Below are 25,965 nucleotides of genomic sequence, written 5' to 3'. Positions count from 1 at the left end.
AAATGTAAGTGTTACTTAAAATTTTTGAACAAGGCATTTTAAGTTGTTAGTTCTCCTTTATTGGGGTAGGTAGCAGAGCAGTACCATGAAAGGAGTAGAACAGGAAGAAGGCAGAATTGAGACCTTTCAAAGTTTTGGCCCAAGCGAGGGGGCATGGGGGCGTCATTTGAGCTCCCCGCCTCAAGTGCCAAAATGTTGTGGGCTGGCCCTGATATCCATATGAAGTTATGAGAATTGTGTAGTATGGTTGTCACTAAAACATGCTGTAAGTTGGGGAAATGAGCCAGAGATTAGCTCCCAAGAGGCAATAGCAAGGAAAGTAACCAACGCCTGGGCAAGATGTCAAACAACCCATCAACAGCCATTGTCCAGCAAAGGAGCTACAATGCAATGACTAACCTGCATGAGGCCACACCAGGGGAATTACTCAACCTTGCTTGGAGGGACTCAGTAATGCTCACCTGACTCTGGGGGGGAGGAAAGGACATGATAAAAGGCAGATGTTTGCCATGCTCTTCCTCTCTTCCACCTACATCTACAGACACCACCACCACCAACAAGCAACTGAAGCTCTGATCATAGGGGAGAGCCTGGCTGAAGAGCAGCCAGCCTGTGGTGAGAAGCATCTAAGTTTGTAAGGACATTGAAAGTGTTAAGATCAGCTTAGAATGCTTTTTGCTTTTATTTCATTTGATCAAATCTGACTTAAGTGATTATAAGTCAGAGCATAATATCTATCTTTATAGTTAATTTGTTTGTTTATTCTACCTGAAGCAGTGTGTTTGGTTTGAAGTGTGTCAGAGGCTCCCCTTGGGATAACAAGCCTGGTACTTATCGATTTCTTTGTTAAATTGACAAACTCCTATAAGCTTGCAGCGTCCAGCGGGCATAACTGAACACTGCAAGACGGAGGTTCCTAGGGTTGTGTCTGGAAATGGAGATATTGGCTAGTGTCATTCGGTTGCAGGTAGCTGGGGTCAACTTACACGCCAGAGGCTGTGTGTGAACAGCCCAGGAGTGGGGGTTCTCACAACAGAGCAGGGTAAGGCTGACTCCCAGAGTCAAGGATTGGAGTGACCTAGCAGATCACTGGTTCAGATAACAGAGGGAAACATCACACACACACACACACACACACAAAATCACAGTTCCCCCCTCAAAAAGTTTACAACCTAGGGGCCCAATTGCCCCATGGATGGAGCCCTGCATTAGTGCAGAGACCCATTTTAGGTAGTGGGTATACCTGCAGGGACCATCTTGCAGAATCAGGGCCTAAGAAATCCATTCTACACTCCGGGTCTCAGTAATGTCAATGGGAGCATGAGCCTGCAAAACACAAGGGGAGGCAATTCCCTCCACCAATAAATACATACAAATCCCTGTGACGTCAGTGGGAGTCATATATGTGTTATCTGCAGGCAAGACTGCATCCAGAATAACGGAATTGTTCCATTAAAGAGGTAAATCCATAAATCACAAGTAGTCATGTTTATTGCTTGGCTGTAGAGTTAGGGATTTTTGTTTTTACATTGATTTTCATGCTAACAATTCATCAATTTTTAATCATTTAAAGTATCCACAATATTTTTTAAAAACTTACATTTATATTACTGTTTTACATAGCCAGCAGGTTTGGACATGGTAAAACCAAATACAAATGTGGTTATAACCTGAAAAGACATCACTTGAAACATGTTAACTTAGCATTTTCCTATCTTTGCATCATTTAATACAGATAGAATTTCCCCATCACAAAACACTAGAATTATTAAATCTAGGTACTAGCAGAAATTTAATAGGTCCAATGTTTCCTATTGAAATTTGTACATAATACAGATTTAAGATTTGAAATAACACTTATTACAATCTTCTGATTATAATTTGAAAATATAAAAATCCAATACTTTTTGCAAATAATATATTAACACTAACCATTACTACATAAGCAGACAAAACAGATCCACACTTATCACTTGTTTAAACTGAATAGATTCTTCTCTAAAAACATGAGGTTCCCAAAGGTTATTTTGAAGTGTAATTTAAGAAGTCAAATGAATTTTTATCAAAAATATGGTCTGACTTTCTAAATGTTTAAAAAAAAAGTCATCCAGATTTGATTTTAAAAGGAAAAAAATATTTTAAATTAGGTCTCTCTTAATATAGCATATTTTAAGATGTTCATTATGTATGTGGCCTATATGGTCTATTGGGGTAAAATTTACCGCTATGCAGAGGGTGAGCATGAACATTTGCAATATTTAAGTCTCACTTACACCCTGTTTTTAGGAATCCAGGGATGAAATCCTAGCTATATTCAAATCAATGGGAGTTTTGCCATTGACTTCAATATGGCCATGATTTTATCCCATTATTCCAGTGAATATACAGATATTTACAGCTACATTCTCCTATCACCTGGAGTAGTGAAGGTTCAATTCTTAGCATGCTAAAAAGTCTGCCTGCCTTTCACAGATTTCCTACTAAAATTGATAATATCCTTTTAATGTATTTATTTAATCTATAGACATTAATTTCTAAGAGTGAGCAGCTTCTAAGAGTGAGCAGAAACTATCCCTGGGTGACTAAGTGCAAACATCCACAATGCTTGAACAGTTACAAAACGGGAGAGTTCACTACTGCTTCATGTTGCCAGTTCCACATGACTTTGCTTCCCACATCAGCGGAATTCTATTTAGAGGATAACAGATTTCTTTTTCATTACAGGATCTTTGAACACACCTATGAGCTACAAAGATTTAGGGCCTCATCCTGCCAAAAACATATCCCTCAATTCCCATTGGCCTCAATGGATATTCAAGGTGCTCAGTGCCCCTCAGGATCAGGCCCTACAGAAGAGAATTGGGATATATCACAATGCATCTTGAAAGGTCAATGATGCGTATGAGTAATCAGAGGGACTTTTGTTTTCCCTATAAACTGATACTAGACAGTGGCTATTTAAGAACTGGGCTCCATCACCTTTGTAAGGCTATTGTGGATACTGAAATGCCATTTCAAAATGCTTTTAGACATAGGTCTACATTCTTCCCAGCTGAATTAGAGAGGTGTAAACTATAGCTCCCTGCACCAGCATGGCTTGCCGTGATCTTAGTGGGATTCATTCCCCAAGGCAGAGGGCAGGTGGTGTTACCAATACTGGCCTCCCTCAAATGCTACTCCCGGGACAACAGGTAAAATCCTGGCCCCATTAAAGTCAATAGCAAAATTCCCATTGACTTCAGTGGAGTCAGGATTTCATTCAGCAGCTTTATGTTGCAAACAGAGGCTGCCACCCAATGGGGATGTTCAGAATCAGTACATCTCCCATTCACATCGTTTCCCAAATCAGTACAGATCCCCTTCTGGGGGGGAAGGCCTGTACCACTGCAACTTTCTCCTGATGAACATAGCTGTCTACCACAGGGTTTCCTGCACCTTTTTCTGAAGTAGCCTGCCCTAGCCACTGTCACAAACAGGATATTGGACTAGACAGATCTCTGTTCTGATCCAATATGGTGATTTCTGTATTTATACACCAGCTTCTCAAGGATGAATACAGCCCATTTCTTTCCTGATTGGTTTATGGAGTGGGGGGGATTGGAGGGGTCACGTAAACATTTTGTAAGGGCAAAGGGTGTTAAGTAGAGAAACATGCAAGTTAAAGTAACTATCCCAACTAGTCATTCATTCTTCTGTTATTAGAGAGGAGGTTTCTATATATAGCACCTAACAGGTATCTTCATGCCTAGAACAGGACAAAAAAACCCAGAGCTGCTGAGTGCAAGTGCTGAGGATTGGCTGAGTTAGATGCCCAGCTGCTTGCCCATCTTGTTGAGGGCATCGCTGACAATGTCCAGTTCATGACGCAGCTCATTCACCACACTTGCAATGCTCTTGGTGTCTTTCAGGATCTGCACACTTTGCGTATATGGGTTGTACTTTACCCCAAACGGGCGCTTGATTGTTTTTGCAAACTCTCTGTTCAAACAAACAAACAAAAGAGACAGTGTTTCAAATTAAATCAACAAAAAGACAAATGTGTCCCTGAGCCAATCATCACTCTTTGTCTAAGGGAGCTTGGCATGAATTCCACAAGGAAGTCAGCATCAGTAACCCATTTGCCAAACCACTTTTTCTTCTTCATAATTCCTAGCTTTATGTGTGTATATATATATATATATATATATATACTATATATATATAATACTGATATAATGTTTATCAGATTTAAAAGCACTTTACAAAGGAGGTCAGCATTCTTATCTCCATTTTACAGATGGGGAAACTGAGGCACACAGCAGCGACGTGACTTGTCCATGGTCATTCAGAAGGTCAGTGGCAGAGCCAGCAATTGAACTCAAGTTTCCAGAGTCCCAGTTCAGCGCCCTACCTAGTGGGCTTGCTAAAAATAGATCTTCAATAACTCATCTACTTAGTCTTTACTGTATGTCACAGGAGAAAGTTATGGGCTTCATTCTGCACTGATATTACTGTTTACTGCATTGGTTCAGAATAATTCCATTGAAGTTAATGGCATGACACATTCATAAAACCTGTGTAAGGGAGATCAGAATCAGGTCCTTTGACATCAACTGATTTACTCTGGATTTATACTAGTGTAACTGAAAGCAACGTTTCACCTGCTGTTTAGAGCAGATATTTCTTTCACCATGAGCCAAGAGTTTAAACCATTAATGTGTTTCTTTTATAGGATCCGCCTTCTCACACTGACAGGTGAACTCAACCTCATTGTCTGGGGCAAGAGCAGCCAAAGTTAAAAACCTGCAGCAGATGCAGCTGATTGGAATGGGTCAGTGCATACATCTGCCTTTGAGCTGGGAGGTCAGATTCTCAGCTCACATAGACATACCTGCACTAGCTCTGCTCAGGCAAGCACCTATAGACAGCCGTGGATCTGCGACAGCACAGATAGCTGTTCGGGCTAGCCGCCCCGAGTACAATCCCACCCTGCTCCCAGGCACTTGCTCAGGTAGCTAGCCCAAGCCACCCCCCCATGCCATCACAGATGCACTGCTATTTTTAGGTGCTAGCTCGAGCAGAGCTAGCATGGGTACATGTACACAAACTGGGATTCACACTTCCCAACCCATACGTAGCGGTATACAGTCTGAGCATGTTACACCTGTGCTCCGCACCACAGTAAATTACCCCATCTGTTTCTAGGTCTAGTTCAAGCTGTTGTTTTTAATCTGTTAACGCCTATGTGGTTTGGGATTTAACAACTTTAGAAACCATTTCTTTTCTCATGTCCCACTGTGCAAAATTCTCCTTTGTGCACAGAGCCAACAGAAGCCTTATGCACATCTGATGCCCCCCCTTAAGCCCTCAAAATGGAACTCGAGGAGTGCTTTGGCCTTGTCTGTCCCTCTACACAGGGGAGAATTCCACCCCATTGTGAGAGCTGAGATCAGCAGAGATGTTTTTGCTGGCAGGGCCAGGATGGTGCACCCATTCTCAGTGGAGGCTTCCAGACACTGAAACTTAGTCCATCAGACCTCAGGTCAGTTTGCCTTCATAGCATGGTGCAAAGATCATCTTTATGGCCCTACCTTTGCCAGATGTCTCTAAATCAAAGCTTTGTCTTTATTTTTCCTCTTTCTCAGATTTCTTTCCCATGAGATGGCTCGGTAACGGGGACGGAGTTAACATTGCTCTCCTGTGTGGGCATTTATAGACTGATGTTTTCTGTTATGTGTGGTGTGCTCAGATACCACATCAATTGACATAATAAAATAACAATAAAATAATTATAATAATACAGGGGAGAGAGAGGAAATATTGAACAGCAGCTTTTCAACCAAGTGGAAGCTAAAAATAGAGCATGATAATAAAAATTAAAGGAAATTTTTGCTGGCGCACACACATCAGAATAAATCTGGTTTAGGTAATAACCGAGATTAAACAGATTGTACCTCATCTTTTCCTTTGCTTCTTCAAAACTTTCAGAAACAAAGTAGACTTCCTGGAAAGTTGTGATGATGCATTCTTGCTTGCAGGTCAACTTAGGATCAAAGGGCTTGACTTTGGCATTGCCAGAGAGAGCATGCTGGATAACAGACAAAGCATTGAAGCAAATATATTAACATTAGCACATGTCAGAGTAGTATCAGCACCAAAAGAGTCCACAAGAGAAAACAGAGGATATGAACAGTGTGTTGAAGAGGACAAAATGATGCTATAAATGAAATCTCTGTAGCACATCAGCTCTTAAGAGTTGTGTCTGCAAATTAGTACCAGCTAACCCTTAGGAAACTGGCTATGCTTAAAGGGCCACATTCTGCCCCCCTTACTTACAGTGAGTAGTATCTTGTTATGTAAGCAAGTCAGCATATTTGAACTCTGAAGCCAACATGACTGCAAAGGTAGCAAGAGGCGACTCAGTGAGAATCTGGTCTGACAAGCCGAGCCTTATGCTTAAAACACATCTACTTTTGACCTGATTCTAAGAAATGCAGGGCACATTCAACTCCATCTAAAACCACTGGGAGCAATAGGGCTCAGCACACATCAAAAGACACAATTTCCAATTATTAGTTCCATGCTTTTTCACTTAACCAGAATCATCCCTAGAGGTCTCTAAGAGCCAGATTTTTAAAGATATTTAGGTGCAAACTCCCATTGAAATCAGTACCTTTAAATGTCTTTTAAAATCTGGCTCTAGGAGCTTCCAGAAGAAATGCTACCCAAAGATATGATGCCTCAGTTCACAGTTTTGAAATGGGCCATTGGCCATAGCTACTCACTCCACCCAATATTTTGAATAAACTACTGCAAAAATCAGGTGAGAACAAAGAAAGAGGGCAAATAAAGGGAGGATGTTTTCCTCTTCTTACCTTGAGCTCACTGATTGAAGAAAGTAAACCAGCCCCATAGACTCTTAGCTGTCCCTCTTGCTTACACAAACCAAACTCCACGGTGAAGAAGTAGCACTGACATAGAAGAAAAACAAAAAAGAATTGAAATGGAGTGGGGGGAAAACTGTCTTCAACACAGATGCAACTATCGGTGCAGCAGATTTTGTAAGTCAAGCAAACTAGACCAAGAATTATCAAGCTGAGTATAACAACCCCTAATAGAGTCTTGAGCAAATATCAGAGGGTCACAATTACCCTGCTTTTCCCATTTTGCTAAATGGAAGGGGGCCCAGAATGGGAAAGGTTAAGAACCACTGAGCTGGACAGTTCTGACAAGTGAGTTTACTGCTACTATTCCACATCCTAGGCTCACCTTTATCACTGAGACTTTTGATCTCAACAGAAGCACTGAGCTCTAGTCCTACCACACAAATGCACGGAACCATCCAGTTGAAATTATCATGAGACTGCTTAATAGAAGCACTGGAAGCGACTGAATTTTTTAAAAACTGATAAATAATGAGGTCAGCCAGAGGGGCATGAAAAAGAGCCAAGCTCCCTGTTTTCTCTTTAGTCTGTTGTCTGAAGGAATTTATGTTTATTTCAGTTTGCTGGCCTTGGAGATTTGTGTAGGTATATTTGAGGGAGGGGAGAGTTCAGAAGTGCTTAGCAGTATTGGCCTGATTCTGCTCCCATAGAAGGCAACAAAGATAGGCCAGCACTGAGTGCTTTTGAAAAATCCCACCCATTGTCTCAGTTTATTGTAATTATTTTTTCCCTCTTAACATTTCTTTTAAAACATCCAGAAGACTTTGGACATGGGGCACCCACAATATATATATTTTTAATTTGTTGAGGGGAAAACCCTCTCACTACTAAATTGTAAAGATACACAAACAATTGCATCCTATGCAACTATATTTCCTTTGGGTTAACTCTAAAGGATAAAGAAATAGATTAGTGTGGGAATTCATCCCACAGGTAAAAGGGCTTGGATTTAGAAGAACCAGACCATTGGTTCTCAATCTGGAAGTTATGATACCCAGAGACTCTTATTTTATGGCTAGATGGAGAATATCATTCAGTTCATGTCACTTCTGTTCTATTATGGAGTTACAGAACAGAAAAAGTTTAGAACCAGTGAAACAGACAATATAGTGAATGATTTGCTTCTGCTGATAATGAATGATAAATCTCCCAATTACTTCAGCGAGAGTGGGATCAGCCCTGTAAAATGCTGAGAGCAATGCAAGTGGGATTATCACCACCAAAGATTGAGATACTACTCACTGTTGCCAGTTTTTGAACAGCCTCATCTGATGCCCCAAGCGATGCCAGGCCAATTTCCTGGGAGAACTGAGCAAAACTGGGTTCAGCCAAGAGTGGGACATGACCCAGCAGTTCATGACAGGTATCACTGAAAAAGAAACAAAGCAGAAGCTGTGAGATTATGCTCTTTCTTGCTGAGGGAATGAAAAAGCAGCACCATCCAACGAATACAATGGTCTCCGAAGAAAACTCTTTGTAACACTGAAAAATGATTTAATATCAAAATGACAGAAAAAAAATTTCTCTTATTAGATTGCATCATATTAAGTCTACAAAAAATACTTAGGCCAAAATTTTCAAATCTGGATGCCCAAAGTTAAGCTCCTAAACCCATATTTAGGAGCCTAGGGTGAAATTTTCAAAATTGCTTAATGTTGGCCTAACTCTGCTTCCATTTAAGTCAGTGAGAGTTTTATCATTGAGCAAGAGGAGCAATGTTAGGCCAACACTGGGCGCTTTTGAAAATACCATACCTAAGAAAGGAGTTGCCTGGTTTTCAGAAATGCTGTGCATCCAAAAAACTCATTAAAGGCAGTGAGAGATACAGGCACAAAGTATCTTTGAAAAATCAGGTCATTCTTACCCAGATGCCTGAATACGGATGTAGGAGCCTAAACTTCAGGCACCCAGGTTTAAAAACTTTGTCTATAAACTACAGGTTTTTTGCACATATTTGACTTCTCCCCAGAAATAAAACAACTTACGGCTCTGGGGTGTAGAGAGGGTCCGAGCTGTGCCTAACATACTGAGTGCAGTGAAAAACTCTGAATGCTAAGCCTGCCAAGAAATCTCTGGGTGACAAATATCCGGCAACTGGACGGATGGTGAAACCTGTGCGCTCTGAAAAGCAATAGATAAATCATAGGTCAATGTGGTGTAGAATTGTAGAATGTTTAAAACTGTGTTTCTCCTCTTACTTCTGAATTAGATACCACAGCATGGCTTTGCTCAAGGACAAGGAGGAAAACTAAAGATGAGCCACAATCAAAATTCCCACATTTGAAAATTACCAAGATAATGCCTAACCATCTCATTCACAAACTCCAGCGGTCACTTTAATGATGGCCTTGCCCACAGATTTCACTATTATATAAAACTATAATACCACATATATAAAAATGGTGGGGAGAGGGAAAGCTATAATAAAGGACCATAAGGGAGAGGGGTGAAAATGTCAAAAGGGTTGTTGTTTGCCTTTATGATTTACTTGCATATTATTCATGATTCGATTAGCATTGCGTTGCAGTCCATGTCAGTATAGCATGTGGTCTCATTGTGTAATGATTCCTTTCTCTTTCTCCTTTGATTCATTGTATTGTGTTCAGAACTACAGAGCACTCGCTTTCATTGAGTCAAACCTTTTAAGGTCAGGAAGGACCATTATGGTCATCTAATCTGAGCTCCTGGACAACATAGACCATACAATTTCTCCAAATGACTCCTGCATCAAGTCTGTAACTTCTGACTGAGCTAGAGACATCCAGTCTCGATTTAAGGACTTCATGTGATGGGAAACCCACCATCTCTCCCTTTTGGAGAGAGGATCTCTTCTTCGGGCAGATATTTATTTTAAAACCGGACCCTGTGCTTTTCAAATGTACAGCATGCAGGTCATGTACATCATGTGATCCCCACACAAAACTTCCACTGACATCAGTGGCGGTATACAGTCCTTTTATTTTTAAAGTGTTGTGTGGCACAGGAACAAGATAATACCCAGGGTATTGTTTTAATCACAAAAACGTATATACTGGGCATAAGAGGTCCCTTAAAATGCATGCAATAGAAAAATGTAAAATTCATATCTCTATAATGTTACATGATGTTTGTCTGTCTTCCCACGATGTACATGTGCACCACTGCCCCATATTGATTGGATTATAGTACTTGCTGAAGTCACCATCTAGTAGCTAAATACTGCTTGTAATTTGTAGTGCCAATATGAAGAAAGAGAGAGAGCATGTCACCCTCTAGTGGCTGTGATTTACAGAGGACAGAGGGGCAGCTTTTTAAAGGTTTATAGATGCCTAAACATGCAGATAGGCATCAAGGGAGATTTTCAAAAGCATCTAGGTGTTTAACTCCCATTGGTATAGCAGAGAAATTAGCACATTACCTTTCAGGAAGTGCGATACATCTTCCAGCTGGGGGATATTGTCTTCTCGGTACCCACAGTATTTCGTGAGTAAGGGTAAGTTTTTAAGGTACTCTCTGCAGGCATGAGTTGGGTAGAGTTTGTTGAGCTCTCTGAATACAGTGCCCCAAGTCTTGATCTCCTCCTCAGTGAATTCAATCTTGGGGATTGGCTCACCGCTATAATGAAAAGAGAAAGAAAGGATGTCATGGCTCAGAATGGATAGCTCTGGAAATGGATGACTCATTTACCTAGTACTGTTATTATTTAACATTTATGTTGCTGTAACATCCAGTCAGGATCAGGCCTCTGTTGCATTAGATAATTTACAAATACACAGGAAGATTAGATGTGGTTTCTGCTCTGAAGAGCTTACACTCTATGGGTTTGATCCAACTCCCACTGAAGTCAATCTATGGGAATCTTTCCACTGACGTCAGTGGAATTGGCTCAAGGACTCAGGCCCACACCTTGCAAAGAGTTCCATATGTGTTTAACATTGGGAGAAAAAAGTTCAACCTTTGCATAAGTCTTTGCAGGATCAGGACCTAAGAATGTAAAATTTTTCCTCAACCTTATATAACTAGTCTTCATTACCTTTTCAATTTCTTTAAAGGAAAGGAAAGGAAAAGGAGCTCAGTTATCATCATGATAAATCTAAGCATCTAAATGTTCATTTGCCATGTGAAAATCAGGCTTTTCTAGAAAAACCATGAGTATCTGTCAAAATGTATTAAACCTAACCTATCACCTCACATTAGCCTTCTGGATCTTGATTAAACTGGACTATTGTGAGGACTTGAGTCAAAACCCATTGAGGATAATTGGAATGCTGTGTCATGATTTTACCAATAGCGATTTCAGGGCCTGACTAACAAACATGATAGAAATTAACCTCCCAAAGATAACTGTATCAACGTAATAATGCTGCAGACTATTGGATTTATGCGGTGCTTGCTGATTCCATTAGTGCAGTAGTTCTCAAACTTTTGTACTGGTGACCCCTTTCACATAGAAAGCCTTTGAGTGCGACCCCCCTTATAAATTAAAAACACCTTTTTATACATTTAACACCATTATAAATGCTGGAGGCAAAACGGGGTTTGGGGTGGAGACTGACAGCTTGCAACCCCACATGTAATACACTCGCGAGCCCCTGAGTGGTCCCGACTCCCAGTTTGAGAACCCCTGCATTAGTGTATACTGCTGTGATTACAGGTTTATAACATTTCAGTGTCATTCCCAGTGGAGGGGGTTGACATCTAAACCCAGGTAGGGAATAACATAAAAAGTATGCTCAGAGTCACATTAATGACTTAAGTGCTATAATTTATCTGACTCAAGGAGAGCCCACTGTGGGGTCCTAAATACCACAAGGCCCTTTTCAGTTTCATTTCACTGTGCACGTCTAAATCACTGTAGCTAATGCCCTATTATGAACCAGAAACTGCACTGTTTTGTACAAGAAACTAGAATAATGATTATTTTCTTGCTTCATTTATAGTTATCAGTCAGCAGGCTAGATTCTGACCTCAATGTCTTTGCCCCACTCCGGTGGCACAAAGGTGATAGAGATCTCCCCTAATAGGGTAATCATGAAGCTGGTATAGCCAGCTCTACAGCATGTGTTCCCCACTCTCTCAGTTATAGTGTGTGTTCCTAGACAAGATGGAGGAGTGACCATAAGTGAGAGAGGGTTAAGCCAGAAAGCACTACAGTCCAGTTATTCCCAGCTGGTGGAGCCATCCCATTGGGACCACTCTAGATGGCATAATTAGCCAGCAACCTTTAAATTATAGTTTGATCCTCAGACCAATCTGAGATCCTGGGAGTAGTAAGGTGGTTTTGATCAACCTTTCTATTCCTCCCACCCTGGTTCCTATACCAAATACAGCTCAGCTAGGCCTGGAGATCTGGCCTGGTGAATGTGAACTACTTATTTTATTCACCTCATTATTCCAAAGCAAGAGACTTGTTTTGCAAAGAGTCATACTTACTGTTTGTAGTTCATAGCTAGGTCTGCAAAATATTTTCGCCTCTTACGATAGACATTGTCTTTGAAACCCTATGTGTGGAGAAAAAAGTAATACACATTTCCATCTCTGTAATAAATAAGCTGATTAACAAAGAAAACACTATTGTAAAAGCATGTCCTGGGAAAATAAATGGTCAAAATAGGAGCCTGTTAGCGGTTGTTAGTCTATGAAATAAATAAATCCCCCAATTTAAAACAGAGATCAGCAACTTCATGCACATAACTCTTGATGTAAGTATATTCTGTAGATAAGGATTCCTTTTTCAAAGCATTACACTAAATTGGTTATTTAACTGATTGCTTTGAATATTAAAAATTATACCCAGTTCGATTTGTTTTCTTTATTTGGGGGGTGGGGAAAAACTAGGGTGTCATTACTTTAGGGGAAAAATAAATCTAGTTCAAAATAGCATTCCTTTTGTCTGAGTATTCAGGACCTGACCCTGCAGTTGCTACACAGGCAAGACTCCATTTAAAGCTTGCAGAACTGAGGTCAATGAGAGCCATGCCTGAGCAAGGACACCAGGAATAAGTCCCAGAGTTACACTGTCAAAACCACAAAGCCACTCTTATAGGGTAAAAACTGATCTGTCTTCACTCATTGTTACAAATAGCAGGGAAGCTACTTACTGGATGGTCGGCATCCAATTCAGACCCATACATCAGAACACGGTTTGCACATTTATCCAAATCTGAGATCTTCTTAGGAAACCAGGGGGTATTCTCCATGTCTAAGGAATGTATGAAATCCACAAAGTTATTAATAAAATCCAGTGGGTTAAAAGAGGAAATGCCTGTTTCAAGTTTAGCTATGGCAGCTACAAGTGAACTCAAGCGGCTATTAAGAGGATGAGGGTGTCCTCTGCCTATCTGGCACCAGCACAACATCTAACACTTCCTCCTGTGTCACTAAAGCACTCTACTTAAAGAGCATTAAGTCATAAAAATAGGGGGAGGAAATGGTTAACTAAGGGCCTGGAGCTTAAATGGTTTTTCTCTAGCTGTTATTTGTATTACAGTAGCACCTTCCAGGCCCCAGCTGAGCACATTGTGTTATGTGCTGTACAAACACATAGTAAGAGGCAGTCCCTGCCCTACAGAGCTTTAGAAGAGACAGACAAAGGGTGGAAAGGGAAACAGAGGCAGTTAAGTGATTTTCACAGCCGGGTGGGAATAGAACCCAGGTCTCCCATGTCCTACTGTACAGCCCAGACCATTGAACCACACTGCCTCCCTAATAAGGAGAAAGAAGTGATCGTCAATGTGAATAGCTTTTCTGACTGAGTCTGGGGTTCTCAGCTTCAGTAGCCCTGCAGCCTTAAAGGGACATGTCATTGTTTATTGCAGACTCGGCTTTGCTTAGCCCAAGAGAGCCTTTGTTCCCCTGTCAGCTGGGCTATGTTCAACTCCTGCCCCTGTACAAAGCCAGAGTAAATGGGTGTTGTCCAGGGAAGCTACAAGCCTTATTCTCCATTGCCCTGCATCTTGTGTAGTAATATACAACTGAGCAAAGACTAGGAGTCTGATACTCCAGTTGCCCTGAACTTCATGCAGTCATTTCAACCAGTGCAACGTGAGTGCAAAATAGGTGGAAAGCACCATCAAATCAGAATGACAGCATTTTACACCCACCTTGCACCCAGGATGCAGAGTGGTAGAGAATCATGCCCTAAGTGAGGGAGTTACACAGGACCCCCCTGCTGTGGCCATCACTCCAGTTCCTGACTCAGAACAGTGTGTACAAACCCAACGTAGAGGGCTGCCATGACCACTGCATCTCTGTAGTCCTGGACCCACTGGCCACCTGCCTGTCCCTCACCCAGGCCCTCAGTCAAAGTGTTGGCCTATGCAGAGCTCAGCAGAGGCAGGGTCGCAGTTCACCCAATCTGCAGCTTCCCACACCCTATGTAAGGAAACTGCAGCAGTTCTGCTACAATGAAATCCACAAAGTTATTAATAAAATCCAGTGGGTTAAAAGAGGAAATGCCTGTTTCAAGTTTAGCTATGGCAGCAACAAGTGAACTCAAGAGGCAACTAAGAGGATGAGGGTGTCCTCTGCAACCTGCACTCTGGGGTGGATCTCACCTCCCCTGAACATTGGAACCAGAAAATAAAAAGACTCTTTCATTGATATTTTAAAGCGTTTTCCTGATTTGTATGAGCCCAGCACTAATTCAGGCTCACCATCCTGATGTGGGAAAGGAAGTCAGAAGGAAACAAGAGGGGCATCCTCTGGAGCAAGAAAAGGTTCATAAGGTGTGTATCTTTGCCTGGGAGGAAGAGCGCCAGAGAGAATCTCTACACAGGGGATAGAACATGGAACCATCTCCACTGGGGGAGCACAAGATGGATCTCTACAGAGTGTGAAGTGTTGGAGGGATACCTTGCACTGACTGAAGTGATGAACCATATCCTGAGCTGGTGTGAATAACATAGCCCCACTGATTTCAATGAAGGTATGCCAACTCACCATCTGAGCATTTCATTTCATAGCTTTCAATGGAACATACCTTTTGTTTTACCCCATTTCCTTGTTTTACTAGTTCCCAAATACCTGACATAAAAGGATTGAAAACTAACTCATTAGAAAGTAGCACAATATCCTCTTCCCCATGTGTAGTTTTGCTAGAACATCCTTCCATACTTACCATCCTCCTGCACAGTGACATTATCTGTGGGGTTCACGGATACAATATTGACATGGGATTTTAGCAGGTGGAAGATCTCATTCAGTTGTTCCATGTTACTATCACAGTCCACATAGATCTCAAACTCTGAATTTCTTCGCCTTGACTTTCGGGACTCGATGTGCATCAGATTCACATGTTTCTCCTATTTATAAGAAAAATGTTTTAAGCCAGGTTGATTAGATAATCTGCACTGTTTGCCAAGCCAATATTCTACTGCTTAACATTATCTCTGTGAAGTCTCTTTAGGTAAACAGACCTATTAATAGCAGCTTGCTTATTAAAAAAAAAAGATAAGGAATGGTTGTTTTTTAAAAAAAAATTCCCCATGTCATAGAAAATGAAAGAAGGGTGCTTTTATTTCCTCAATTTTAATTTAGAAGTATGGTAGAAATGTCTTCCTCTTCTTGCATTAATCCCATCAAATGGGGTCCTCTCTCTCTCTCTCTCTCTCTCTCTCTCCCCACATGTTCAAATGTCTTCCTTCCTTTTCCTTCTTTCCAACCAACCACTCCTTCTTCAGTCAGCCTCTGCCTTTTTCCTTCAGCCTTGATCTGTTGGATTCTCTTCCCCATGTAGTTGTCAGGACTTTGCTTTACCAAATGGTCTGAGCCTGCACTCTCTCATTTTTTCATTTATGGGTGGTATTTCAAGCATGTCTCTAACATACACATGCCTCACATAGTCTTTCTTGCTTACACCACTCATTCATCTCCACATTCACATTTCTGTGGAACAGATCATTTGCTCATGTTTCTTCTTTGGTGCCCAGTGCCATACATTAAAACTGGATGGACCACTGTTTTTGTATACTTTCCCTTTTAATCTTACTAGTATCTTCCTGTCACATACTACACCATTTATCTCTCTCCATTGGAGCTAAGCATTTATTATCCTATCTCTAATTTTGTCCACCATTCCCCCAGATTCTGGACCCCAAATACTTGAAACTTTGTGTTTTTAGTATTGTCTACCCATCTAGTTTCAATGATAATTCTTCAGTGTTCACATTATTGAAATTCCATACCATATACTCTGTTTTTCCTCTGATTATTCTGAGCCCATGTCTCTCCAACACATCCTTCCATTTATCAAGTTCCTCTTCTATACTATCTTGCTCCTCACTGAGTCGAATTATATCATCTGCAAACAATGTGCACCAATATGCCTCCTTTTGCATGTTCTTTGTAAGGGTATTCACGATAAGGATAAACAAGAAAGGGCTCTGTGCTGATCCCTGATGCACTCCCACCACCTTAACCAATAGTTTGTCTGTTTCACCACTAGAAGTTCTGACTATTGTTGTTGCACGTATATACGTGGCTTGAACACGCTGCACATAAAGTTCTGGTATCATTTTCTCCTGGAACCCTGTTAAAAGCCTTTTCCAGAACAATGAACATCATGTGAATATATTTCCTTTCCTCTCTAAATTTATCCACTAGCTGTCTCAGTGCAAAACTGCAACTACTGTCGACCTTCCAGGCATGAAGCCATATTGATTTGTGCTAATATATACCTCACTTCTTAATCTCTTATTGAGGACTCTCTCCATGATTTCATTGTTTGATTCATCAAATCTATACCATTATAATTTATAACAATAGTAAAATACATTTTATTTAAAATTTTTAAGCACAAAGCGGCATAATAAAGTGAACCAAATCCCATAGTCCTTATTCTAGCAAACCTTCCACTGGCTAATGAAAGCATAAAATCTGCAGGTTAATTAACTAGTATAGTTGATTAGCAGTTGAGTCACTATAAATCACTGTCTGCCAATCAAGTCAACAAATGTTTGTTACTCTTAAAAATAAAAAAAAAAGTGAAAATGATAATTTTCCAATAGTATCATTAACTTTTGTTTTATCTGAAAGAATATTTCTTAAAAATGTTTCAAAAAATGAATGAATAGGCCTCTCTTAGTAGTAATATTATGCAAGGACACATTGGAGAGCAGTATTAACCCACTTACTCCCCAATGGTTCAGTGTGCTGTATAGATGGTATGCTCAAAGCCTGGGGTATCTCATCTTGCTCAATGGTAATGCAACTTCTTCCATTGATAAAGGAATGACATTAGTGATTCGGAAAAGAGTTAATCCAGTCTTCCTTCATATGTAGGATAGTTGTCACAAAGAGGAGCATACTCAGGGGAAAACACAGCAAGCAGTACCCATAGGCTGAAGCCACAGAGTTCAGAGCTGAACTTCCCAACCTTTGAAACATTGCACATGTGGGGTTTTTATTCATCCCATCATAGATATGGGGAGCTGCAGTAGAGTTCAGATCTGGAGTATTCTGATCAGGGGGGTTATTATTTCAGATCCATCCCTTCTAAAAGGCCAAGCGTACTAATCCTTCTCCTATTAAAGACAAAACTCTCTGGACTTCAGTGGGAGCAGGAGACAGGGCCCCATTTTTGAGGGGTATCAACGCAGCCTCTAATTTTGCGGGCACAATTTTGCATTCACAGTTTATTATGGGTCTTTTCTTACTAAGGGAAATAAATTATGCTGGGTGCCAAAATGACACTTACATTAAAAAAAAATGTGTAGAAATGTGAGGACTACATACCTGAAAGAGTTTTAGTGCTTTTACAAGTCCTCCAACTTCATTCTTTAAGGAAAAAATAACAGCCGCTCTACCTCTTTCAGCTGAATTGTCTTTGTTCTCTTTATTGTCTTCAACCATTGTGTAATTCGACTTATTTAACTAAAAGCAAATAAGAAAATATAGATTTGTTGAATCATAAGCTATAAAGACTCCTGTGCAGTTTATATGCTATAGCTCTCCGTGCAGGAATATCACATTTTGATGGATCAATTGCAAAAATAAAGTGCCATTCAAATCATTATATATACTCACATGCATACAGATAGGAACATGTACAAGTCTTTACAAAACTGGGGATTAATATAGGGTTTAAAAAAAAAATCAATGTGGACCCTTTTGGGAGGTCTGTGGTAGTTCTTCAGCAGGATGCAATGCATATATTTCATAAAAGTATAGATTATAATTAAAAATAAATGATTCACAGAAGTAATAAGGGTTAGCATGAGTCTTCAATTAAATACTTTCTAGGGTTAAGTACAAACTTGAAAAGCTAGAGTGCCTCATCCAAAACCCATTGGAGTCAACAAATGGAAGGACTCTCATTGACTTCAACAAGAGCAGCATTAAGTCCTAATATCCTAGCACTGGGAGTTCCTCTCCATTCTGTATCCCTGAGTCAGAACTGCTGTTTGGACATAAGCCACTACTTTTACAAAGGAACCAGAAAAAAACCTAAAGGAACCAGAATTGTATGTTGAATAAAACCCCGTAACTAGGAATTTAGGTATAATCTGATCAATAAAGCCATATAATTTCTTCTCAGAGTTCCTTGCTATATGCTTTAAAATAACTGTCAGAATCATGCTCTGACATGTAAGTCTCAGAACAATCTCTGATCAGTTTAGTCTCTGGCAAGTTTTATGTAGAAAGCTTTCAGATATATCAGTTGGCATGACATTTTGACTTTCAAATGTCTTTATTCTCCCTCTGCCTTCTTCCCCCATCCCTTTTGTAGCTCCCGCTTTGCCTCATTTCCCTTTCTCTGATGGTGAATTAAGGAATGTTGTGTATTAAGTGATGGTACATTAAGCAGGTTGCTTGAAGTAGCAAAATATTTGACATTTTGCTGAAAACAAGATGATTTCTTATCATAGAATATCAGAGTTGGAAGGGACCTCAGAAGGTCATATAGTCCAACCCCCTGCTCAGAGCAGGAGCAATTCCCAATTTTTGCTCCAGATCCCTAAATGGCCCCCTCAAGGATTGAACTCACAACCCTGAGTTTAGCAGGCCAATGCTCAAACCACTGAGCTATCTCTCTCCAAGATGCATTAAAAAAGATCCAGGGACAGACTCCACCTCTAGACAGAAAACAAGCTCATCTGACCTATAAATAGCATCCCATTATCACTTCTGGCAAAGTAAACTTTTTTATGGATGGATCATCTCTATTTGACATATATTGGACTTGGTCCAGCTAATTTTGGCACACATTGCTTCAAGTGGACTACCTCATCTGCACACAGATGGCCTTTTCAAATGATAAGATTCGGAAAATTGGAATGAATTACTCTAGTAGAATCAGAATTTATGCTAGGCCACAAGCAGAAGGGTGGGATTGGATCAGGGCAAAGCCATTAGGATTTGTGTTTCCCAAAGAGTGAGTACTGAAAAAGAACAGAAGCAGGTACATATATTTAGAGAAACTAGAGTTCTAGGTTACAGAGAAAGTAATGGGTACTCTATCAGAGAAAGCCAAGCTGCAAATGAGCAGAAAACAATTAACTGGGTTATTTTTCATAATTATATGCATTAGTTTGGAGCATGCAGGTGCTATCCCCTTTGCTAGGGCCTGATTCAAAGCCCACTGAACTCAATGGAAGTATTCCCATTTACTTCAAGGGGCTTCGGATCAGGCTCCTGGGTGCCACTAAAGATTCTTTACTATATGACGAATGTTGATTTTGAATAATGGTGTAGACTTCATCACTCAGGCCTTGTCCACATCTAAAATGTAGATCAATCTAGCTGCATCATTCAGGGCTGTGAAGATGTAGTTTGACCTAACCCTCACTATAGACACCACTACGTCAATGGAAGAATTGCTACAGCCTCTTGAGGATGTGGATTTACTACAGTGATGGAAAAAAACCTTTCACCTCTGTAGTAAGTGTCTACACTACAGCACTATAGCAGCATAGCTGCAGTTGTGCCACATTAGCACTTGTCGTGTAGACATACCCATAATCTGATTCGACATAACACTCAAGAATGTGCATTCAAGTCACTGGGGCTTAAGCACATACTTAGGTCCTTTGCTGAAATTGGACCATAGAGTCTAATCCAGAGTCCTCTGCAGGCAATTGCACTCTTTCAATTAACTTCAGTGAGATTTGGATCAGATCCATAAAGGGACCTGTTCAAGTTGTGGTGTTTGGGGAGTAGTATCATATATTGCACAGACAGGAAAATTTAATAACCTTTCACATGCATTAACATGGTATTCTCAAACACAGAGGCCCACATTTCCATTTTCAGACCACATCCTTCACCAGCAACACTACAGTTGAAGTTAGAAGTGAAGAATATGGGTCTGTATTGTGGATACACAGATTGGGATGGCATTGTCTGAGAGCGAAAGGTGTCAGACAGCAAAATCATTTTATACAGTGTAATGCAACACCTTATTCTGAAATTCGACATATTTATAAATGATATTATAAGATGTGCAACTGACCACAAACTGTAATTACAAATGAACACTAATACTTTCTCTTTTCATATTGACCTAGTTAAAACAATGTCATATTTAGGATCAATTTATGTACCATACAAAGCATAATATGACTGGGAAATAGAAAGCATAGGAAAAGAATGTATTATACTGTAATGGGTACTTTCTAAAGAGTGTCTCCATCTTGCAAAACTGAGGCGGGGGGGAGAAGAGAAGAGAAATTGGAATACTAAAAATTCACAGATCTCAAGAATACAGATTCTTCTGTATGCATATGTTTGCGTGATGAAAAAGCCAGTAGTGACCATTGGCTTCCAATAATAATGTTGTACAGAATGAACAAAAGATGGGATGGCGAAGGAGGTCTGAGTAAATGCAGCCACCATTTTGCTGAAACCCCAGGACAGAAACAAAATGGTAGCATAGAAGAGAATAGCTATTCTACACCACAAGCGTCCCAGTTCTTCCTTGCACCTCCTATTCACCTCTGCCTGGTCAGTCACTTTTTCTTTTCCTCTTAGCATCTGTGCACTCCTTTGCAGGGAATGGGAAGTAAGAGAAAGCTAATATATATATATATATATATATATATATATATATTTTACAGTAACACTTAGGTTAAATATAAAATGTTCAGTTGTCAGAGCAGAAAGTAAAAACCTGCATAACCCTCTAGCCATGTAATTCAATCAGGAATGGAGAGGGGGGGAAAGGACCTCACAATAAATAGCCAAAAAAAACCCCAAGTCCTCTAGTGAAGACTAGACTTGACATTCCTTGTACTTCTACAGTAAAAAACCAAAAAAGTCAGAACAAATACTTTCAAAAATATAATTTGTCAAGCCTTTTTACACCTCATTAAGAGGCAAAAGGAGGTAGAAAGCCCCATTAAAAAAAATTCCTATGCAGGTGGTCACTTTTGTGAATTATGGGCCCAACCGTGCAAAGTGCTGAGTCCTTTAATGGGAACTGGGATATGATGAGCAGCCTCAGCTCCCATTAAAATCAGCTCAGTGGGAGGTCTCTTGAGGACACATCACCTTGCAAAATTGGGTCATAATTCTAGAGAAAACTAGTAGACAACATGGGACCCAATCCTGTTCTGTGGCCTCTGGCGTCACCAGAGCGGGATTGGGCCTCGTGTTTTAAGACTATTCCTGTTAAGGTACAAACCATAACCATCTCCGCATGAATTATTGATTAAAATATGGTAACATAGTTGCAACAACTGATTTTAATAGTTTATAATTTAACTAGAATACATATTTTAAAAATCCTTCTCTTTGCTCTACCTGCCAGTCTCTACACAGAATATGAGCCAGAAGGCAAGAAAAAGATATTTTGAAAATGTAAAATGGTACTTTTTTCCCCAATTCATTGTTATTTTCTTTATCTAATAATGTAGTAATAATGATCTATTAAACAATTAGCCTTTGATAGGACTTAAATCTCAGTGAAAATGCACACTCAACATCCATCCATCTGAGAATTTTATACTGCTGTCCATCACTGTAGTATCTGAGTGCCTTCTATGTAAAATAAAAAATAATAGTAAAGTCCCCACTAGACTTCATTGAATCTCCAGCACTTCTCCCTTTTCAGGTAAAATCCCTTCTTGGGGTAGGGTTTTTGTCTTATTAATTTACTTTTGGGGTGCGAGACTGGGGTGTAAATAGATCTAAATATAGTCTTCTAAATTATAACCATCTTTTTAAGCCTTTAACTGTACAGCTGAAATGATGAGAAAAAACCCTGTTAAAATAGAATAGCGAATGTAAATTACTGCTGATTGAGTTACCTATTGTACCTTAGAATCTGTGTGGCTTTGAGCAGGTTTAAGCTCTCCTTAAACATGCATTTTAGGGAAAAATAAGATTCATACTTGGCTACAGTGTAACTGGGAACATTAGAGGGGGATAATTCTGCCCCCATTTAAGTCAATGAGCCTTTTGCTATTGAGTGCAGTAGGAGTACATGATCCAGCCCAGTTGTATTTTTCATATCACAATAATATCACTAACATAAGTAAAACTAAGGGTCTTGCAGCATTTCAATTATAAAGCCGTGTTTGGGGGGCCTACGGTAATTTAGACAGACAAATTTACTTGAGAATATAACTTGATGGGCAATTAATGTTTTAATCCTCCCCTTGATTAGTATTGATTTGCAGGTTACTTCCTCAATTTCCTTTAAACACGTTTGTTGTTAAATAGGCATGAAGAAATGTTCTTTTGGATGACCATTATTGGATGCAACCTGATAGGGAAGGTATTGGACCCTCACTTAAAATTTTCATGTGACCTAATTCTAGAAAACAAAATATCATCACTGGCCAGCTTCTGCAATACAATTCATATTTTGATTACTTTGGCTTCCTGAAATATCTGTTGGACATGGAAAAGCTATTGTTTCTGATAGTAATGGAATAAAGTTTCAACCTCATTTGAATACTGAATAATACCCTTAAGGGCAATCAAACGTTGCTCAGACAACTGCCTGTTTCATCTGCTATGCTCGGACACATTTTAAAACAAGTTACTCTTGTTTAGGGTTTTTTTTCCCCTTTCTTCTTCTTCCCCTCCTGGAACAGATCTCTCTCTTTCTCACAGAACCAGAAGTAACTTCTATGCTACCTGTATTTCATTTGCTCATGTTTCTGAATTTTACTTGCTCAGCTGAATGATTTTCTTCCTATTCAGACATAAGCACAATTTGCAATAACAGGTCCTGTTCCAATTTCAGATACACTAGCATAAATCTGGAGTAACTTCACTGACATCAGTGGAGTTACTGAGGATTTACACTGGTGTGTATCTGAGATCAGAATCTGGACCAAAATTCAGAATTCCAGATTTCTCTTTCTAAAAATGAAAATACCCTGAGAGCAATGGCAGAACTGCTGGCAAACAAGAAGATGGAGTGGGGGGTTCCCGATGTTTTTAGCAGCCTTAACATTAGAAGGGTAATCCCGAGCTCACAATTTAGTCCAGTGGGTCATAGCCACTTCATGTAATTCACAGGCCCATAGACTTTCTCAGAGGGGCTGAAAAGAACTCAGCGAAATCCATCTTAATCTTGTAGGTGACTGTGCAGATAGAGTGGGACACAGGCACTGCTAAGATTAAATGGGGAGTTATTAAATGCCCCCAGGGTGTTTGTCTTAATCCCATTAGGAAGTAAAATGTCAGCAGGTCGTTTATTCCAAACAACTGAAAAATCAGGCTCAAGAATTCATTGGCTTCGTGTTATAACTGTGGGGAGACAACTCTAATCCCTAATGAAACGGCTGTGAAACTGACTGTTTGGGGTGCAAACAGGCCTTTTATCTTTATGAATCCCAAGACAAGGCACTACCCTATCCCCTTATGCTTTCCATGCATGAGTTCTGAAGCTGAGGCTCTTGCAACCCCAGAGAGGGGCCAGGAGCAGGTGGCAGGGGAACATGCTCATGTTAGACTTTATGGGTAGAGAGCAGTGATGCCTCAAAACTTTCCTCTGGTGTAATGGGACAGGTTGAAAACCGCTGCTTTAAACTGTTGCGTCTTGTCTGGCTTTAGATAGGCTTGCCCACCTCATGCCAAATGTCTACTGGGTGTGGGATATGAGATACAGCTGATCCTGTCCCTGATGTGGTGGAGAAAGGGGCTAGATGGCTCTAGAGCAGAGCTGCCTAATTTATTCAGACGTGGTTCATGAAGGGTAGATGTTAGTGCTAAACTAATATGGAGCCTCCGCCTTTCCTAATCTGCTCCAGATCTCAAGGAAGGGGTATTCAGACTGCTTACATCAAGAGCAGGTTCAGCAGAGGTAAATCTCCTATTACCTCCTAAGCCAGCCCTCCCAGTGCTGGCTCCAATAAGTCCCCAATGCACTCTTAAGACTGACAGCCCCGCTCACCTTTTGCTTATGGTGGTTTCAAACATCAGGAGACTTATGTTGCATTTTCGTAGCATGAGAGCATAGGTGCTAGAAATAGAGGTGCTAGGGGTGTTGCATCACCCCCTGGCTGGAAGTGGTTTCAATCATACCCAGGGTTTATAGTTTTGTTCAATGGCTCTCAGCACCCCCACTATACAAATTGTTCCAGTGCCCCTGCATCAGAGTATTTCCAGCTCCTTTCTACCTGGCACTGTCCCCTGGTGCACAGTGCTAACACAGGGTAATCTGTCTTTGAGCCTCGGGTTGGGGACTGGGGAGGTGGGGGGGATGGACAGACATATTAAATTGATGGGGAGGGTATTCCTTAGGGCTCTCTCTGCTGCTGCTGCTGCTGCTGCTGCTCTCAGCCCCCCCGCCCCCATCTGCTGCCCCCTGGAGAGAATTCGTGCCCTTCTCCTAACAGGATAGATTCTGTTCCCCCCCCCGCACACACACACACACACCCCTTGTGATTGTACTGCACAAAGATAGCTTGATGGCCTAGCTCAGTGGCTCTCAATCTTTCCAGACTACTGTACCCCCTCCAGGAGTCGGCTTTGTCTTGCGGTACCCCCAAGTTTCACCCTCATTAAAAAATTACTTGCTTACAAATCAGACATACATATGGAAGTGTCACCTCACACTAGTACTAGGAAATTGTTTACTTTCTCTTCTCTACCATATAATTCTAAATAAATCACTGGAATATAAATATGGTACTTACATATCAGTGCTACAGTACATAGAGAAGTATGACAAGTCATTGTATGAATTGGTAGTTGACTGGCTTCACTAGGGCTTTGTTTAGGTAGCCTCTTGTAAACTAGGTAACATATCTAGATGATTGATGTACCCCTGGAAGACCTCTGAGTACCACCGCCCAGGGGTACCTGTACCCCTGGCTGGGAACCATTGGTTCTAAGCTGAACGCATTACGATCTCATCTTGTCCCTTTGAGAGCTGAGTTTACGAATTGCCCGGAAACAGGAGAAGACAAAACACTGACATTGCCAGCGGGGAAGCAAAGCAGAAGCTCTCGCTAGAGGTTACTGAACCACAAACATCTTCCCGAGGCAGTTAGGATACTTTGGGGATATTTAATACGCCACCAGAGTCAACTAAGCGGTCGCCAAACGCCACTGGGCTCTCCCAACGAGCTGAGATCAGTCTGAACCCACCAGCCTGGAGCGGCTGCATGAAGGGGGGGGGGGAAATAGGGGTCCAGGGCTGAGCCCCACGTGCCGCGCAAACTGCTCGCCGCCCCGGGGCTCCCCTACCTCGTTATTCAGCTGGTTCTCCTCGAAGCTGGAGTTCATGGAGTCGAAGGACCGTCCCCTGCGGGCTCCCTCCGTTCGGCTGGAGAACATGGTGCGGGAGGAGCGACTCCGGGGCGTGCAGCTCGGGATCCTAGATCTGTGTCCGTCCGCGGCTCCCGGGCTATTTATGGGGGGCGAAGGAGGCGGCGGCGGCGGGGGGGGGGCAGGAAGAGCCTTTCCTAATCTCCTGCCAAAGCAAATGGAAAAAAGGGCGCGTCACGGCCACTCCAGTCACGGACCGCCAGCCCCCCCCCCGGACCCCCCCCCCGCAGGGCCCACGGGAGAGGCGCTCCCCGGGGAGTGGATCCGCCCTGGCGAGGCGTCCCTCCCACGCCCCGCGGGGCCATTTGCGGCGACAGCGCTGCGGGAAGTGACTCACCCG

The 25,965-nt window shown here is 41.2% G+C and overlaps 1 protein-coding gene across 1 annotated transcript; it reads right to left on the bottom strand.

Moving 5' to 3' along the window:
• Nucleotides 1-1,465: 1,465 nt before the first annotated feature.
• Nucleotides 1,466-25,862, bottom strand: TPH1 (tryptophan hydroxylase 1). The gene is made up of 11 exons (XM_038405607.2): nt 25,545-25,862; nt 17,637-17,774; nt 15,022-15,205; nt 13,004-13,104; nt 12,336-12,403; nt 10,321-10,517; nt 8,909-9,044; nt 8,166-8,292; nt 6,855-6,950; nt 5,934-6,067; nt 1,466-3,978 (listed from the first exon to the last, which is right to left on the bottom strand). Exons 1-11 carry the CDS (start codon nt 25,632-25,634, stop codon nt 3,804-3,806), a joined length of 1,446 nt encoding a protein of 481 aa, XP_038261535.1. The 5' UTR covers nt 25,635-25,862; the 3' UTR covers nt 1,466-3,803.
• Nucleotides 25,863-25,965: the final 103 nt, after the last annotated feature.

The sequence above is a fragment of the Dermochelys coriacea genome, chromosome 6 (genome assembly GCF_009764565.3).
Source record: "Dermochelys coriacea isolate rDerCor1 chromosome 6, rDerCor1.pri.v4, whole genome shotgun sequence".
NCBI lineage: Eukaryota > Metazoa > Chordata > Testudines > Dermochelyidae > Dermochelys > Dermochelys coriacea.
This window is presented reverse-complemented; position numbering and strand designations above follow the sequence as displayed.